We start from the raw sequence: 16,511 nt of genomic DNA, 5'->3' as shown, positions 1-16,511 counted from the left end.
GAAAAAACCCAACCAACCAAACTTGTTTTCAGAAAAACTTGTTCAGCTTAGTATAAAATAATAAAACTGTCACTTTTGCTTTATAGTTATTTCATCTTTTTGCAGTACTAACTCTTCTTAATCAATATAGCTATAAATATAGCCTACCTGAATTTCCATGGAAAGTAGACTCACTTTATTGTTTGAATTAGTTGAGGCTTATGGAAAACCTAGTAGAAAGATACTTGTGCTAAAATAGTACAAGCTCCATATAGCAGAACAGGTGAATGCATGTATTATGTGTTACATATAACATGTTTTGGTAGTGGTGCATTCAGTCATACTTTGCTATGACTTAAAAGTTCAATAGGGTTAAAGTCTTACAAGTGATACTTGGGGTTTGCTTATTTAAGGAAACTTTAATGACTTTTCATATTTAACTTGAGGTATACGGAAGTATTATTTGAGGACTAAACAATCGTATGAGCTTGAACACTGGCAAAAGGTAATATAAAAATAAAAGGCTTTTTGCCTTCTGAAAAGTTTCTTTGTGCCAAAATGAAGACCTCGAAGTGCTACAGAGGCTCTGTTTGACAAGAGCTGAATTAACAGGAATGTTGGATTTGTGAAGACAAGTAAAATATTTTTGTATGACCGTTAATTCAGAATGAAAATGAATCTTTCTGGACTGTATGGCAATCTGTCAGTTGGGTTCCTAAGAAGGGAGCAAACCATTTGATGTGGGCCTTTTAGAGTATTGTAGGAAGAGGTCACATTCATCAAGGTTTCGCCTTGTAGGGCAAAATTTCAAGCTACTTTCTCCCTCATTGTCCTTGAAGACCACAGTTGGCATTATTGATCATCACAGGGCTTAGAAATGCAAGATGAGTTGTAGCATTTTTAAATGCAGAATTTTTAGTTGTATTTATTGCCTGTTGCTCTCATGAAGGACTAGTTAGCCCTGCTAACTAACACTCTCTACAGGCTGCACCACAGCTTGCTGTGATTCTGCGATTCTAGCTACTGAGCTCAAAATACAGAGGTAAAGCAGACAAAAGACATACTGACTCCAGCCTGGTTTTCTCAGGAGAATGGCTCAGAGCATTTCTGCTAATTCCTGTTGAGGGGCAGGAATTGGAAACAAAATTGTCTACCTGGTCCCTGTCATAATTAGGAAAATGGAAGTTGAAATTGGATATAAGAGAACAATACAAAAGCTATCAGGGGAAAAAAAGCTTTTACAACAAATCCCATTAAATTAATTGTGGCTGTTACATGAGCTTGGGAAGCCTTGCAACTTCATACTGTGAATGAGCTTTAAATATTTTTATTGTTTTCAACAAAGACAAAACTTATGAAGGCTGAAATTTGTTGTTGGTTGGTTGTTTTTGTTATTTATATTTTTAAGATAATGCTGTGAGAACCAACCCCTGTTAAAAATGAGTTACAGTATAAATGAAGCCACCTAAGTTTATTTGGCAGATTTTATTGTCCATTTTGGACAACAGAGCTCACCTTTTAACTTCACAGTGTATGTCTAGCTAAGGGATTCTGTGTGCTTTGGCTGACTTGAGATTAAAAGGGCAAGTTCATGCTGAATCTGTTAATATAAAAACTCTGTTTATGCTTTTATCATGCTTTCAGAAACCCTGTTCTGCTTTTAGCTGAACCTAAAATTTTATCCTGATCAGGAGTTATGTACGCAGAGAACATCCTGTTTTAGTACAGGGTTTTCTAGGTATTAATATTACAATACCTGTTTACCTAACAAATTGGAGGTTTGGCCCCACAAGCTGAATTTCTGGCTCAAACACTATGATAGCACATGGTTTTGTACATGCTGGAATGTTGCATCTTGCATTGACTACAGTTAGAAGTGTAGGTGTTGAGAATGTTTAGATATTAATCAAATAGAAGCATGAAAATTAGAGGTGAGCTGTGGAGCACTTCAGATAGATATTTGGCACACAAGGAATGAGGTTTTTACAGCATAGTCTTTCCTAAAAGGTTTTTCCAAGGATCCACTCATGTGAAAGAGATAATTCCTTAAAACATATTTAATATTTTATATCAAGTGGTGAAGGATTCGTATCCACAGTCCTTATATACATTTTTGTCATTAGAAAGCTTAATTTTCTGAGTCTGTTCTTTATGGTAACTTTCACAAAGTGTAAAAAATGTTTGAAATGGAACAGTGATTTTATTTTTATAAAATGTACACTCTTATACTTACAAACTTGCTAAGAAGTGAGGAGCTTGTGTTCCATCTCTTAATTCCCATTAGATAGTAGTACCCATTTTAAGATGTCATTGTGCAGTTACCTAGGAATATTTTTTGTCATTACTCTTTTTTAATTATTGTGCAGTAACTGTGCACAGAATGAACTCTGCCCTGCTTCCTTTGTCTTCTGTTGTCAGTTTTTCTCTTTTCCCTGAGTATATTCTCTCTTTTCCAGTATAGAACGTAATATCTTGAAAAGTTATTGTTTTTTCTTACTCAACCCAGAGCAATGTAGTGATAATGTTATCTGATGAGTTTGTTGAATTTGATGGATTATGTGTAAAGTGAAATGTTATTTACAGTAAAATACAATACCAAAGAATGTATTTTCAGGGTAGGGTTTTAAGCAATAAACTGTATAATAAATGCAGTTTATGATGATAATAATTGAACTGCTTTTGTAGTAACCAGAAAACTTCACTGATTTGTGGGCTTTATTCTAAACTAATCCTCAGTACTGGGAAAAAATGTATTTTTAATAGGCCAAAATTAATTAGTTTAATACAAAACTAGAGAGTGCCCATACTCAACTATAATGTGATGCTCCAAGTAGGAAATATGTTCATATTTCCAAAAACATTAGGATTGTTTGGTACACCTAAACCTCCTCCTTCATGAAAACTCATTCAAGAGAATTGTTTCAGTACTTTTTTCCAATTGTAAAGATGAGCTCATGAATATTTTTACTGTCAATATCTGTATCAAACTCTGCTTTCTGAATGAACAAGGAGTATTAAATAGGTCTGTCAGCATTCTGTTAGCCCCACTGAGACAAAATGCGTCTTTACAAATATGTGAGTGCTGATTAAACAGATTTGTTGTATATGAAGCACATTTGGAAGAAATCAATAGTTTTTCCATTTGTGGTTGTGTTACAGATGCGATGAAAAGCCACACTTTGCTATGTAGGAGTAGTACCTTGTACACACAGTAATTAAAACAAACAAAACCGCTTATTACAAAAAGTGAAAATTGACAGGAGAAGGAGTAGAACTTTAAAAACCCAAGATGCTTAAGGGCAGTGTATAGGTAAAGTAAATAGGAATTTATTCTGGCACCCTTACTGTGAATGTGCTTGAGCTCTGTTTCCGAGCATGATTCACAGGTTTGGAACATAATCAGGCTAGAGCTTACACTGATTTGATTACTTTATATGAAACTTATATGCGTATGTTCATAAGGGTACATTAAAGCAACAACTAGAAAGTAAATTCTTAAATATGCTAAAGGTATAGAGAAAGATCTACCAAATATTTGTGAATTTAGCTAAAAGTATATTTGAATGCCCAAGAGTTCCAGACAGATTTTAGTCTCAGCTGTAATTTTCAATGCCAATCCTTTGCCATTACCCATAGCAATTAACATTTAAAGTTATTAATGTTGAGAACTGCTTATCACTACCTAGGCATTTTCTTTGTCATCCCCAGGAAAGATGTCCAAAGACCGGGCTCTAAGGAAGCAGCAGCAATTGAATAATTTGGCATCAGCAGTGACAAAGCTTGCTAAGCCTGGAGATGTGATTGTGGATTTTTGCAGTGGAGGGGTAATGTATATTTTTGTTTACATGATGCAGTTTCTTTCAGCTTTCATCTTTGCACTTCTAGCTGGTTGCTGCTGCAAAGCAAAAGAACACATGCTGAAATTTTAGCTGCTTTCAAAGGTTCTGTCACTGGTTAGGAGATGTTTATCACGTGTGAGTCAATAAGAGGAGACACTGAAAAGTGACTCAGATGTTTTTCTTTTCACAGGGCCATGTTGGAATTGTTCTTGCTCACATGATGCCATCATGTCAGGTAAATTCTGAATAAAAAATAAAGAGGGTATGAGCTTTGGGTCTCTGGTAGTCATCTTAAAAAGACGTGCATGTAGGGAGAATAAATACGAAGATGTAATTGTCTCAGCAGAGGACTTAGATTTGAAACATGAATATTTTTAACATGATAGCAAATGTGTGCTGTGCTTTCCTGAGAAAACAGAAGTTATAGGGAAATATAAAATATTTGCAGGCTGATTGATACTGGCAAGTATTAAATGCATTCCATTGTTGTTGCGTTTCCTACTAATAATTTTGGAGATCTTGAGCTCTGCCACAAGTAATTTTGAGGTTTTCTCAACTAAACTACAAAGTTTTGTGCTAGTTGGTGAAGTACATTGATTTCTTAGTGTTGTTTTGCCTTACTTTCTCCTGTGTATTTGATCTAGGTGGTGCTCATAGAAAATAAGGAGTTGTCTCTGATCCGTGCTAAAGACAGAAGTGATGAATTAGGTTTAAACAATATTTGGTTCATTCAAGCAAATTTGGACTATTTTAATGGAACTTTTAATATTGGGGTAAGTGATTAAAATTTTTCCACTTCAAAACTTCAGTGTCTGATGAATTGTTCTTGGAACAACTAAAATACCTGGGAGAAGAAAATTCCGTATGTCCTTACAGACAGGTGTTTTTGACACTAGGAGATGTACCCTTGTTATATTAATGTGTATTAAGTTAGTTTTATATTTTTTACCTGTTTCAAGTTAGCACTGCTTCTGTATCATATGAGTGAAGAAGGAGATAATGTTTGTATCTTGTTACTTTGACATCAACTCTGCATTACTTGGCTGTTTTCTTATTTGTTATCTGCCAGGAGTTCAAAATTAGGTTTTAAAAGTGTTGACCACTTCCTTTTTGCTCCACATAACGTTTCTGCCCTTATGAATTGTTAGGGTAGTGAAGGTCAAGGTTCTGAAGCAACCTGTTGGAGTGCCAAACGAACTGGTACATTGCACTGTTACATGTTGTAGTACAGCCATCAACCACAGTAAAGGATTTCGTTCTATAAGTGAAGGCTTCCAAATATTTGCATGCAGTGCTCATTTGCATGCTGACACCCAGAGGATTCTGTGACAGCTTACTCGGTTTTAATACTTTCATAGTACTCACAGGATCTCAGCTAATTTGTGAGAACAAGTTGAAAAATTTTAGGTTTGGTGGGGGGGTATATATTTTTGATCATGTTGAGTTCTTTCATTTTTAAGATCACTAAAGTGAACCTGAGGTTTCATGAAACATTCTTTTGCCTTCACTTTTCTGTGTGCACTGGGCTGTTCTGTGGAATTGCAGCTCCAGAGGTGTAAGACAGGGCAATGCTCTCACACTGCATTAGCCATTAGCTCTGTTGCTCTCTTCAGGGTCCACTTTGTTTCCATGTGTCTACAGATGCATGGATTTGTGAACTGAATGCATTATCTGCATTAGGTCTCACTTTATTTTGTTTCAGATGGTGAGTTCAATTTGTAGGATATCCCGAGAAAGCTTTGTCTTGGATTTTATTTGTGATTTTTCACCTATCTAAATTGATTTTGAGAAATCCAAAGAAGTAGTCAGTTGGTGTACAAGTTCATAGAGGCTCAGCAAAGCTAGTGGTTTTATCTGCTGCTGTTTTAAGGTCTCTTTTCCAAATGTGCAAGTAAAGCAAAGCAGAGGTCTGTGTTTTCTGCTTGGATAGATGACCAAGTACTGTAATTATATTCTATGATAATTTAATAGCTATGATATTAAGAATCTATTTCTGACATTAAACTAGTTTTATTTTTGTTGTTAAATTCATATGTACAGAAAACTTTTGTTGTGAAATTTTCTTATTAATGTTTTAATGTTCTGCTTGAGACAAGAATATTTGTTACCATCTGTACGCAGTTATAGTTCAATTGATGATTAATGGCCTGCTCAGCTGAGCTTACATCAAGCAGTCTGCAAACAAAAAGTTTTTGTTTTGATCTATATCTTAGAGCAGAGTTTTTATCTTCCAATTGCTGTATCTGGAAAAAGAACTTTGAATCCTGAAATCTGAGCTTGCAGCTTTAAACATTTTCCCTAAATTTACAGTGAGCAAAGAAAACAATGCAGATTTACAAATCCACACCAGTGTATAACGATAAAAATGTGCCTCAAAAATATCCCTAGTTTCATGAAAACAGAGAGCAATGTGTATGTGCCAGGCCTACTCTGTGAGCTACTGAGTACATTGAAGAAGGCAGAGAAAATAATGCTTCCATTTCACCTGGTCCATTTGGTATCACAGATATTACAGGAGACTAGTGCTTGCCTTTTCTTGCAGTACATTGAGTACAGCAAGAACTTGCCTTTTTGTAGGAGGGCAAGAAGAATTTGGGTGCAACCTGTGCATTGCTCAGACATGCATTAGTGTTTACAGGTATTCAGTTGTTGTGACTGAATGGCATTCTAGTTTTAGTTCTAGAGCCCATTGCTAAGAAAAAGAAATAAAAGTATAAGAAAGAAAAAGAAAAGGAGGGCAAGTTGTATTTCATGCTTCATCCTGGCCAGTGTTTAGTTTCTAAAGTTTTTACTCAATACCTTACATTCAGATGATCAAAATTTATGCAAAAATGTTGTCCTTTAAATGTGACCTTCAGGTATATCTTTTACTTCTCTTGTAGAGAATTCTTGAGAGAGGTCTTTATATTTCTTAGTAGTTATTGCTTAACAAAAACTTCTGACTCATTATGACAGTAGTTTTTCCTTTAATACTTCTCTGGAGCTTTGTTTTTTATTTATTTGATATCACAATGCATTATACCTACCTTTTCAATGCTTTTGGTGAGTGACCCTTGCTTGTTGATGGTTCCCTTGTTAATGGAATAGGCCATAAATATTACCTCAGCATAGATACAAAAGAGAGAAATGAAAAACTGAGGAATTGAGGAGTGGCCCTTCGTTGGAACAGCTTTCATTGCAAAAACTTACTCGTATGTTTAAGTAACTCAATCAACAAAAAACTACTACTGCAGTAGGATTGTATTTAGAATATTACTGTAAAGAATTCGCTTTTTTCTTAGTTTTTTCTTTTTAATATTGTAGGTGGCTCTGCATGCATGTGGTGTGGCAACAGACATGGTGATCGAGCACTGTATCAAGGCACAGGCAGCCTTTGTCATCTCCCCTTGTTGTTATGGCTTCATTCAAAACACAGTGAAGTTTCAGTACCCACGAAGGTAAACTAGAGCTAACAAAATAAGCTTTAAAATATCAAGTTAAATGAAGGAAAAAAGTACTAAAAGATTATAGAATTAATAAACTGAAGATCATTGCAGGTTATATAGGCAATGATAAATGATAACGCAGCTGTTCCCTCCTGTTTCTCTTTGCAAACCCATCCTGAAAGAGAGACGGATTGGTAATTCCTGGGTTATTTTTTCTGGTTTTATCTATTCATAGTTCAGAAGACTTTTTACTACCAACATAATAAATGGAGTATGTGCGAATCTATGTGATATTCAGACCTTTTACCTTAAAATAACTAAGATAATATAAAACTCATGAAAATTACTATAAGAAGTGGAATTGGCATTTTAATGTTGGAGAAAGATGTTAGCAATCAGCTTAAAGAAATGGATCTGCTTTATACCACAGTTTACTCCTTGTGAAACTCCACTGATTTATTCCAAGTGGACAAGCTCTTCTGTATTTCGGTTCATAGTTTTAATACTTTTTCAATGGACATGTTATCTTGAAATCTGCTGTGTTAAAGATACATAAGGCTTAAGAATTTAGATGCCTTTGATATAAAGAAAAAATTAAATGATAAGCATAAAGTGGCAGAAGATAAGACACTAGCAGCTGTCTGAGGTGGAACTAGATGAGGGAAGAACTTTGTGGTTTCCTCAGAACAAGAAACTGAGACTTGCTATCTTAAAGGGAATCAACAAAGGGAAAAAATAAATATCTTAAGCACCCATGTTAAATATTTTGCATATTTTATCTAAGTGTGCTGTCACAGAAGTGCGCAGAGAGCAAATATAATGATTTTGTCTGATAAACTTTGCATTTAACAGTGTTTTCTTAGTTTGGTTCTTTCTTCTCTTTGTATGCCCCTGTTTATTTTCTCCTGTGAGAGAGTAAAACAAGTAAGTATTGTTAAAGAAAAGGCAATAAAATTTTAAGCTTGCTACTGTTTAGCTTTTGACCAGTTGTTTTTAGATCATGAAGGCTGGAAATGCTCACTATGTTAGAAAATTTTCATTGCTGTAGATGCTGTGAGAATGTAAATTCTGGGTTTGTTTCCTGAATTCGAAATCTAATATTGTAAGCCTATGTAGAAAACTGTCAGCCTTCAGTTGAGCTAGATTTTAGGGTTTGCTTTTTCTTCTTTCCTTATTTGATATGATCATAAAACCTGATAGCCTGCCCATGTCCCCATATTGCCTGTGTTCTATACTCAGTTCTCTTGCAGAGGTACCTTTTGTGATACAAACAAAATATATGCATGTCTAGAGGTTGCATACGTGTAGTGTAAAGTATTTATGTGACGTGGAAGCACCAGTAAATCTGTGTTAGCATTTATAATGATTTAAAGAGAGATATTTTTTCTGAATAATACAATGGGTGGGGAGGGTGAAGCTGAAGACAACACCAAGTGTTCTGCTTCTTTTCTAGTGAACTGGAACTGTAATGGTTTCTGGAGTTTTTTTATGCCTTTCTGTAGGATACAGATATCGGTGTTTGAAATATGTTCAAGTATGTAATGATTGCTTCTGTTTTACACCTCTGCTTTTTTTAGATATTAATTAAATTGGTCTTTTTTTTTTTTTTCAGTCATCTCTTCAAAGAAATTTTGTCCTATAAGGTATGTAAAAGGTGGTGGTGGGGAGAAGGTTATGTACAGTTTCTGCATTTCACTGGATCTCTTATCAAATAAAAGTTGTTATATTGTAATTGCAAGGAGGAGCATGTGTTATATGAAACGTTCATTATCAGTGCAGATATCATTGTGTTGCGTTCTCTCCACCATATATTTTTTTAAAGCTTTTTTTCTTCAATAAAATTAAGTAGGTTCTTCACAAAAGATCTTTTTTATCATTGAGGTATGTGCAAGCCATTCCTAAGATATTTCAACATTTATCAGTTAATTACAGAATACCAACTTTTACAGGTCTTAAATGCAGCTAATTATACTGTGGAAATGTCTGATCATTTTTTAGGTAAAATTCCTGCTTCTATAGATACAGTTTTCTGATAAATGTTAGATTTCTCCCTCTAATTTATGTCTGGAAGATTGGACAGAGTGAATAGGAAGAGTTTATACTTACCAGCAAGAATTTTATTTCAATATTGTTTTAAGAATATTACTAAAAATTGTTTCAAAAATATTCAAATGTGTTTTGACCCTGGGGAGCCAGGGTCTGTGTGGAGATGGTTAGAGAGAAAAAATGGGAGGAAGAATCAGTGAGGCGTGCAGATCTGACAGAATGAAGATAACAGGTAGCAGAGAAGTGAAAAAGGACAAGAGCAGAGTGGTGGACAGCAGACCACTGGTACTGATCTGTTAAACTTTGGTGCATTTAAACTAGTTAGTGAAGAGCAACCAAAAATTTGAAGGTTGAATGCGCTCAGTGTGTCATGGAAACAAAACATTGACATTTGGGAATAGTGGGGCTATACAGAAACTTTGCTAGGTTTATATGTCAAATCCTAAACCAGGGTCTTGGTGTTTGCAATATAGAAATAAAATTCAGTAATACAGAATAATAATTTGTAGCAGAAATATGAGACACATGTTATTTCTAATATTCAAATTTTTTTTTGGCTGTGAGCTGTAACAAAGATGCTCTTTGTAATAAATTATCCTTTTTAATCCTCAAATAAGGGGGCATTTTAAAAATACAGAAAATTTCCAGCCATCTTATATAAGGAAGTTCAGTTATATGGTGGTATGCGCGTCTTATCTTCATGACAATCTGCTTTGTGTACAGTTTACACATGGAAATAAATGTTCATAGATGGAGGTTATAAAAGTGCCACAGAGAATTTGGACCTGCCATTATTTTTATCCTTGATTAACATTCTTTCTAACACATAACCATGAAGAACTCAGGTTTCACTTCAGAAAGAAAGCTTATTTACTTTTATTAAAACACATTAAGAGCAGACCTGTTGACAGGACAGAGGAAAATGGTGGCAATTACAAAGTCAAGATGCCTTCATTAGGATGGTGTGTATAACCTCATTAAAGCTCAGTGAATTCTTTTCTTAATCTGCTAATTCATGGAGGTTTAAATCACAGGGTTTGTCAGCACTATAGGAGTTTCAGCATTTTATTATTTGTGCTGCAGAAGGGCACAGGGGCCAAGGACAAGGTTAAAAAATATTACTGCTCTTAGTAGTGTAAGATTCTGTACAAACGACCTGGGCTGGTTGGTGCCTTAAATAATCCTAGTTATAAATAACTTTTGTTATACAGCTAGCTATATGCATTTTTATGTTTCATATTAATAAATTGTTAAAGGTTATTGGCTAGTAGCCAGAGCTGCCATGTGTTAGCCAGACATTGTGTGTGTCACCTCCCTCCAGTTCCCATTTGAGAGTCATTTCTCTTATCTTTCATTTTAGTGAGATCTACAAAGACGTCCAGAAGTCTGGCAATTCCAAAACTTTTTTGATGAGAACTTTTTACTGTAATTCATTAGTTTATATCTGCAAGGAATAAGGCTATGATAGCTGTAGATTTCTATCATGATACATTTTGAGACTTTATTTGTCAGACACTCTCCCTATAGGAGAATTGGAAAGTAAAACTGAATTAACTTTGCACATACAGCTTTGAAAACTCAATAGGAATTGAAGGTGTGGGTGTTCTAGTAAGCAGGTTAACTGTTTATGCACACAAAGTTTGGGCAAGTTTTAATTGTCTTTGTTACTTTAGAAGTACTTTCTTCTTTCTGCAACAGGGAATATGGCAATTTAATGGCTGTCATGGGGAAATGATGTAGTCATAACTTAGGCTCTAATTTAACTAGGACAGGGATAATTCAAAAGTAAATTGTGCTCATTTTGATGTAGGAAAATTTATTGTTTACAGCCAGGTATTTTCTGCCTTCAGGATCAGTTTTTCCTTCAGGATCTTTTGGGTTGATCCTGAATGGTTGTATTTGGTAGGGCAGAGGAATTTTGACCCACGAAGTGATTGATTCTTCTGGGAATTAAAAATCACTGCTTGGGTGACATGTGCAGTAGATCAAATCACCTATTTAAGTATTTTGTCTTGGCTGTTACTGATGCAGGGATGCTGCCACGTGCTAGAAGAAGACTGTTGCTCATCAGTAATTGAAGGCAAAATTATTCTGCAGAATGTCTTTGAAGAATGCTGTCTTTTCTACATTGCATCTAATTCAACTGCTGCAGAGAATTAGAAAATTTAGCAAGAATCAGATACTTATTAGTAGCCATGTGGTCGTGGTTACAAATGCTTGATTTAAACATACACTAACAAGCCAAAGCAGTATCAAATCTGGGAGTTGTACACAGATAATTTTCCTATAAAAATAGTCTTCAACATGATTTGAATCCTTGAACCATTTAATTAGATTTTTCTTTCTTTATTTGGAAGAGGGAAATGTGACTGGAACAAATTTATTTACTTTTTCATTCTTTTTTCTAGGAGCACATGACCCTTTGCAGATTTGCAGATCAGACAGCTGTTCAGCTTCCACCTGAACGGAAGCTAATTGGTATGAATTTCTGCAGTTGTTGTGTAAACTAGCTCTGTAATTATTTTACCTTAATACACAAAGGAAGAAGTAGTACTTTTGTGACCAGGACATTAAGTTACTGTCTTCACACAACACTTGAAAAATCTGAATTTCTTCACATTTCACATCTTGCTGTTCTATGCTGTGGAATAGAATGGTGTAGAAACTCTTCTTTCAGAATGATCAATTCTGGAATGGACAGTTTGCCTTTTACTGATTTTTAATTGTTTCACTTTCCCTCCTCCCGCCCACTCCCTTCTCCCACCATTCTCTGGCAAGAATGAGGTGTTTGTAAAGTTCACTAAAGTCTTGCTATTGCCAACATATTTTACATTAAAAGCACATATCCCTTTGTCCTGCTTGTAGTCACTGGTGATAACTCTCTTACAAGGGTAAACATCTAATAGAAACAATAAGGCTGAATTGCAGAGGTTGGGTTAGCTTTGGTCAGAAGGACAGCAAAATACGTAACACTTTAAATATTTGGAGTAAGCAAAATCATTTCCTCATTATGCAGAACATTCTAGTATTCTTTGACTTACAAAAGGGTATAATGTGTGCCTGTCTGGTATTAATGTTCTGACGGAAGCTATAAACGAGCTTCCAGGTCAGAAAAGACAGAAGGGAATTCTCGGGTTATAACGGCATTCTTGGCTTACATAAAACACTGAAAAAATATATTAAAGCAAGAGTAGCAAGTAATCATAGTGTTTTAAAGAGCTTTCTTTGAAGAATTCAAAGTTTTTCTTATGCTCAATGCATAAAAATAAAATAATACAGATTCTGAGATATAGATAAGAATACAGATTTTTTTTTTTTTTATAATGAATTTGTTGGTGCTTTTGCTATCATCACAGTATTTGAAAAAAGTTAGTGTTCAGTTACCAGTGTAGAACCCTACATTGTCTCCTGCTGAATATTTGAAAAGGACCCAATGTGTTTTTGAAAGAATGTAAATTTTATCTGTTCTCTGTCTCAAATGTCAATTTTTTTCCCCACAAATGTAATTTTTATGTGCCTTTGCCCTGAACAAAAAACAAACAGAAATCTTAAAATCTTATTTGCATCCATTTCCCTATATCATTGATTTTTCTGTTTTAAAGAAATGATATTTTTTTTCTTTTAAGTTCCATATAACACAAATGTGTTTCAGTGAAGATCATTCCCACTTCAGTGTTCTGTTTCAGCTTTGAAACTGGTTTTGTGGGAATATTGTTGGGATACTTGCAAACAGTTGAAGATTTTTTTGTGTTTTGTGCAATGCATGATCAGGTATTGAGAAAACTGTGTAGACTTCATTTAATGAAAATATTCCTGAACAGGCAGAGACTTTTTCTACTCTATTGCAAATGGCAGAATTTTTTACTATTTTAGGATTATAGTGTAAACTGTATTTTAGCAATTACCACTGAAATATATGCAGCTCCAGTGAAGTGACAAATCATTTTGTATCATTACATGTAAGTGCCTAAAGTGTTCAAGTACAGCGTTCTGTCTGTGTCTGTTATGGCTGAAACAACCATTTGTCAAAGGGGTTATCACCGATTTCTGTAGTATCTGTGAATGTAAAAATATTTAGTTGTGCCAGTTCTGCTATACGTGGCAATTCCCTCTTAAGTGAACAAAGTTCTCTTTCCCATTTTCACCGGACGTGTGTGCTTTATCCAGTCTATGCAGCAGTGGGATCTGAGTGCAAGCATACTGAATGGTTTTGTGACCATCACTACAGCCCACGTGATTTATTCTGTCTGATCACAGAACTGCTCTATATACTTCACATAGACTTCCTGAGAGCACATGGGGAGCCAGGCCCCAGTTGTGGCAATCCCAGCTGCACCTTAGTGTTTACATTTTGGATAATAGCAATACTACTGTCAGTGGCAGGAGCATGTACATGCTACTTTATTCAACCAAATGCAGAAGGTGATTTTCTGTGGAGCCGCAAATATAGGAGAACAGTGCCACAAGAAGTAATTTACAGAGATAGAATGAACTGGTATATACATTATATATACATATATATTACAGAGATATAATAAACATATAAATCCATACAGTTGAAAAGTTCTTTTTCAGGCCTAATCATTTTATTGTATCGTTCGTGTGTCTCCTAGCCAATTACTACCTCTCTCCAATTCCAAGCCACCAACAGAACCCAAACAGTCCAAATGTCAATGTTGGTGAAGTCAAACCTAGGGAACTTCTTTTGTAACTAAGGAATTCAGCTGAGAAGGAGAAGATATTTTGGGTCATTGGCTCACTGTGTAAAGACTGAAGAGATTGGACTGAGTACTGGAGAGTGTGATGTGCACCAGCTGTTCTGAAATACAAGGATGCTGAGGAGCATACTTATGCCACCTACTCAAAACTTCTGCAGGCACCACAGATGCATGTCAGGGCTTGCCATGGTACAGGCACTCACACTGTATATATTCAGGGAAGAGAGGTAGGCAGTTCCAGAGGGTAATTTGGAATGACATATTTGTATCCTGATGGTAAACAGAATGGGTACTCCTGTCTCCCTTCATCTCAGACCCCAAATATATTTAACTGTACAGTTCTGTCAGGAACAAGAGAAGAGGTAGGATCATAGGCTTTTGAGACTGAAGCAGGACTATGCCTTGTTTGTGACTTGAGACTGTATGTGATAAAAGATTTCATGGAAGTGCTAAATCTTTCTTGCAAAAGAGTTTCAAACTGATGAAAATACAGTCTGACAAATCAGTTCTGTATTTCAGAACATAATAATTGTAAGGATTAAATGCGTAAAGACAAATGCCCTCATCAGCTTGGCATGGCCGTATCATTATACAAACTTTTAAGCTGAAAAAGTCCTGGAGTTTATCCTTTCCATTTTTTTCTGCAGGTAAATCTGAGACAAGTTTAGTTTTTGTTAGTAATTTAGCATTTTTGTTTATCAGCAGTTACGTTCATATGTCTCAGTTACGCTGGATCACTGTCTGGTATTTTAGTCTTTTGCTGCTCCTCAATAACCAGAGATTTTCAGATTTTAGATGAAAATGCAAGAGAAAGACAGTTATGGATATAAAGGGAGTAGAAGTTTGGCAATTCAGAGAGCTCAGCTGTAAACCAGGCATATTTTTTCTTCTGTGGGTTTTACATTAGTGCATGGATTTTTCTGTAAGCTTTGGGAACACTTAAAAATACTTGTGCCTGTAACACTTCTCCATATATAGAGTTAATAATTTTTCTCAAGAAATTCTAAATGAGGGTTACAAGTCACAGATGTGATTTAGAACTATTAATGATTGTCTATTTGAAGTAAACCAGATGAAGATAGTTTTTAAAGTAAATTTGGAACTTATTTTTTAGATGACTTACTGATGTGTTTTCGTAACATTAAATATTGAAGTGCATGTTTCTGATAGTTTCTACGTTTTTGTTTTGCATGCTCTCCTTTGCTCTCTTTTTAGGAAAGCAGTGTATGGGGCTTGTGGATTTGGATCGGGCATTGGCTGCAGAAGAGCAGAAATACTCTGTCCAAGTTATATCTATGGAGCCAGAGAGTTGTTCTCCAAAGAACAATATGCTTGTGGGCATCCCTACTTAGAGTGCAAAACTTGCATTTGATTTGAAGTTGAACATCAATCTTCAGTGCATAATGACATCCAGCAGATACAAGCATAGCTGGGAACCAGACGTTGGACCCATTGCATTTGAAAAAGGAAGCAGCATAGAAAGTCTTAAAAAGTGAGCTGCATGCAGAGCATCACAAATCACACTTGTAATGTGTCATTAAGCAACTTTTGGTTCGCTTCCTGAGAAGCTTCTGGATCTAATGACTGGCGTGGAATCATATCCATCTGTAAAGGTTTAAAAAACAGTTGGTCTTGTTGAAGAGAAGGTGATTTCCTTTTTAGTACAGCTGTCTTGGCTGCTTCAAAATTACATCCGTGGTCAAAACTGCATTTGTGTTCATAAGCAGAGCAGTTATCAGCCAATAATGCAGATCGTTAGAGGAACAAAAAAGATCAAATTTATGGTGTCAGTGAAGAAGACTGTGCAACAGGTGGTGGCTTGACTTTGCTAAAGAATGCCAAACTTCTATAGGAAGATTATTTTTAATAAAAGTTAATTGGAATACTTTGGGCATTGTTCTGCTTATTGTATTCTAACTTACCAGTCTTTTTAAAAAGACTTAAAAATTATCTTTAAGTATTACACATGTATTCTATAACAAGGCATTGGAAAATGTGTTTAATTAAAGAAAGCAAACCCATAATTATCTGTTGAGCTAGTGAGGATGTCAGTGAATGGATAGTTCACTGCCGCCTCTGCCAAACAAAGTGTATAGCTTCCCATTCTTAAGAACCTTGCTGTCAGAAGAAATTTTTAAGGACAGTTTATGTGTCTGTGTACATCACCTTCATTGATTTTATATTCAGTTTAAAATTTGAACAAAATTGCAGTTGTGCAACAGTTTGAAAAGATCAAACACAGTCATGTACTGTACAGTGAAAATAAATGTTCTGTGCTCTGATTAGTAGGCAGTCCTCTACCCTAATTTAAAATCATCTGTTGACCCTAGCACAGTGGAAAATAGCTCCTAATGAGATTTTACTGCATGTTTATGGATTTGATACATTTATGAATTCTGCCATGGTTTAATTTAAATATAACTGATTTTTGGTCATCATGAACATACCTTCAGTGCATGTGGTAAGCAGAAGAAAAGGTTCCTGAAATAATTTCTTCTTCATGA

At 35.3% G+C, this 16,511-nt stretch overlaps 1 protein-coding gene across 4 annotated transcripts in view; it reads left to right on the top strand.

The window, feature by feature from the left end:
* Nucleotides 1-15,892, top strand: part of GSTCD (glutathione S-transferase C-terminal domain containing) — a 57,420-nt gene extending 41,528 nt beyond the window's left edge. For all 4 annotated transcript variants that reach the window (XM_062636696.1, XM_062636694.1, XM_062636695.1 and 1 more), the window contains 7 exons: nucleotides 3,688-3,803; nucleotides 4,009-4,053; nucleotides 4,463-4,591; nucleotides 7,122-7,255; nucleotides 8,856-8,886; nucleotides 11,698-11,767; nucleotides 15,223-15,892. In XM_062636696.1, the coding sequence (XP_062492680.1) occupies nucleotides 3,688-3,803; nucleotides 4,009-4,053; nucleotides 4,463-4,591; nucleotides 7,122-7,255; nucleotides 8,856-8,886; nucleotides 11,698-11,767; nucleotides 15,223-15,359 (662 nt within the window). In that variant the 3' untranslated portion in view covers nucleotides 15,360-15,892. The remainder of the gene's footprint in view (nucleotides 1-3,687; nucleotides 3,804-4,008; nucleotides 4,054-4,462; nucleotides 4,592-7,121; nucleotides 7,256-8,855; nucleotides 8,887-11,697; nucleotides 11,768-15,222) is intronic.
* The last annotated feature ends 619 nt before the right edge of the window (nucleotides 15,893-16,511 follow it).

This window comes from Pezoporus occidentalis, unplaced genomic scaffold (assembly GCF_034315485.1).
Source record: "Pezoporus occidentalis ecotype Australia unplaced genomic scaffold, CSIRO_AGI_Poc_V1 ctg49, whole genome shotgun sequence".
NCBI classification, from domain to species: Eukaryota; Metazoa; Chordata; class Aves; order Psittaciformes; family Psittacidae; genus Pezoporus; species Pezoporus occidentalis.
The sequence above is the reverse complement of the archived record's forward strand: the minus strand, read 5'-3'. Positions and strand labels throughout refer to the sequence as shown.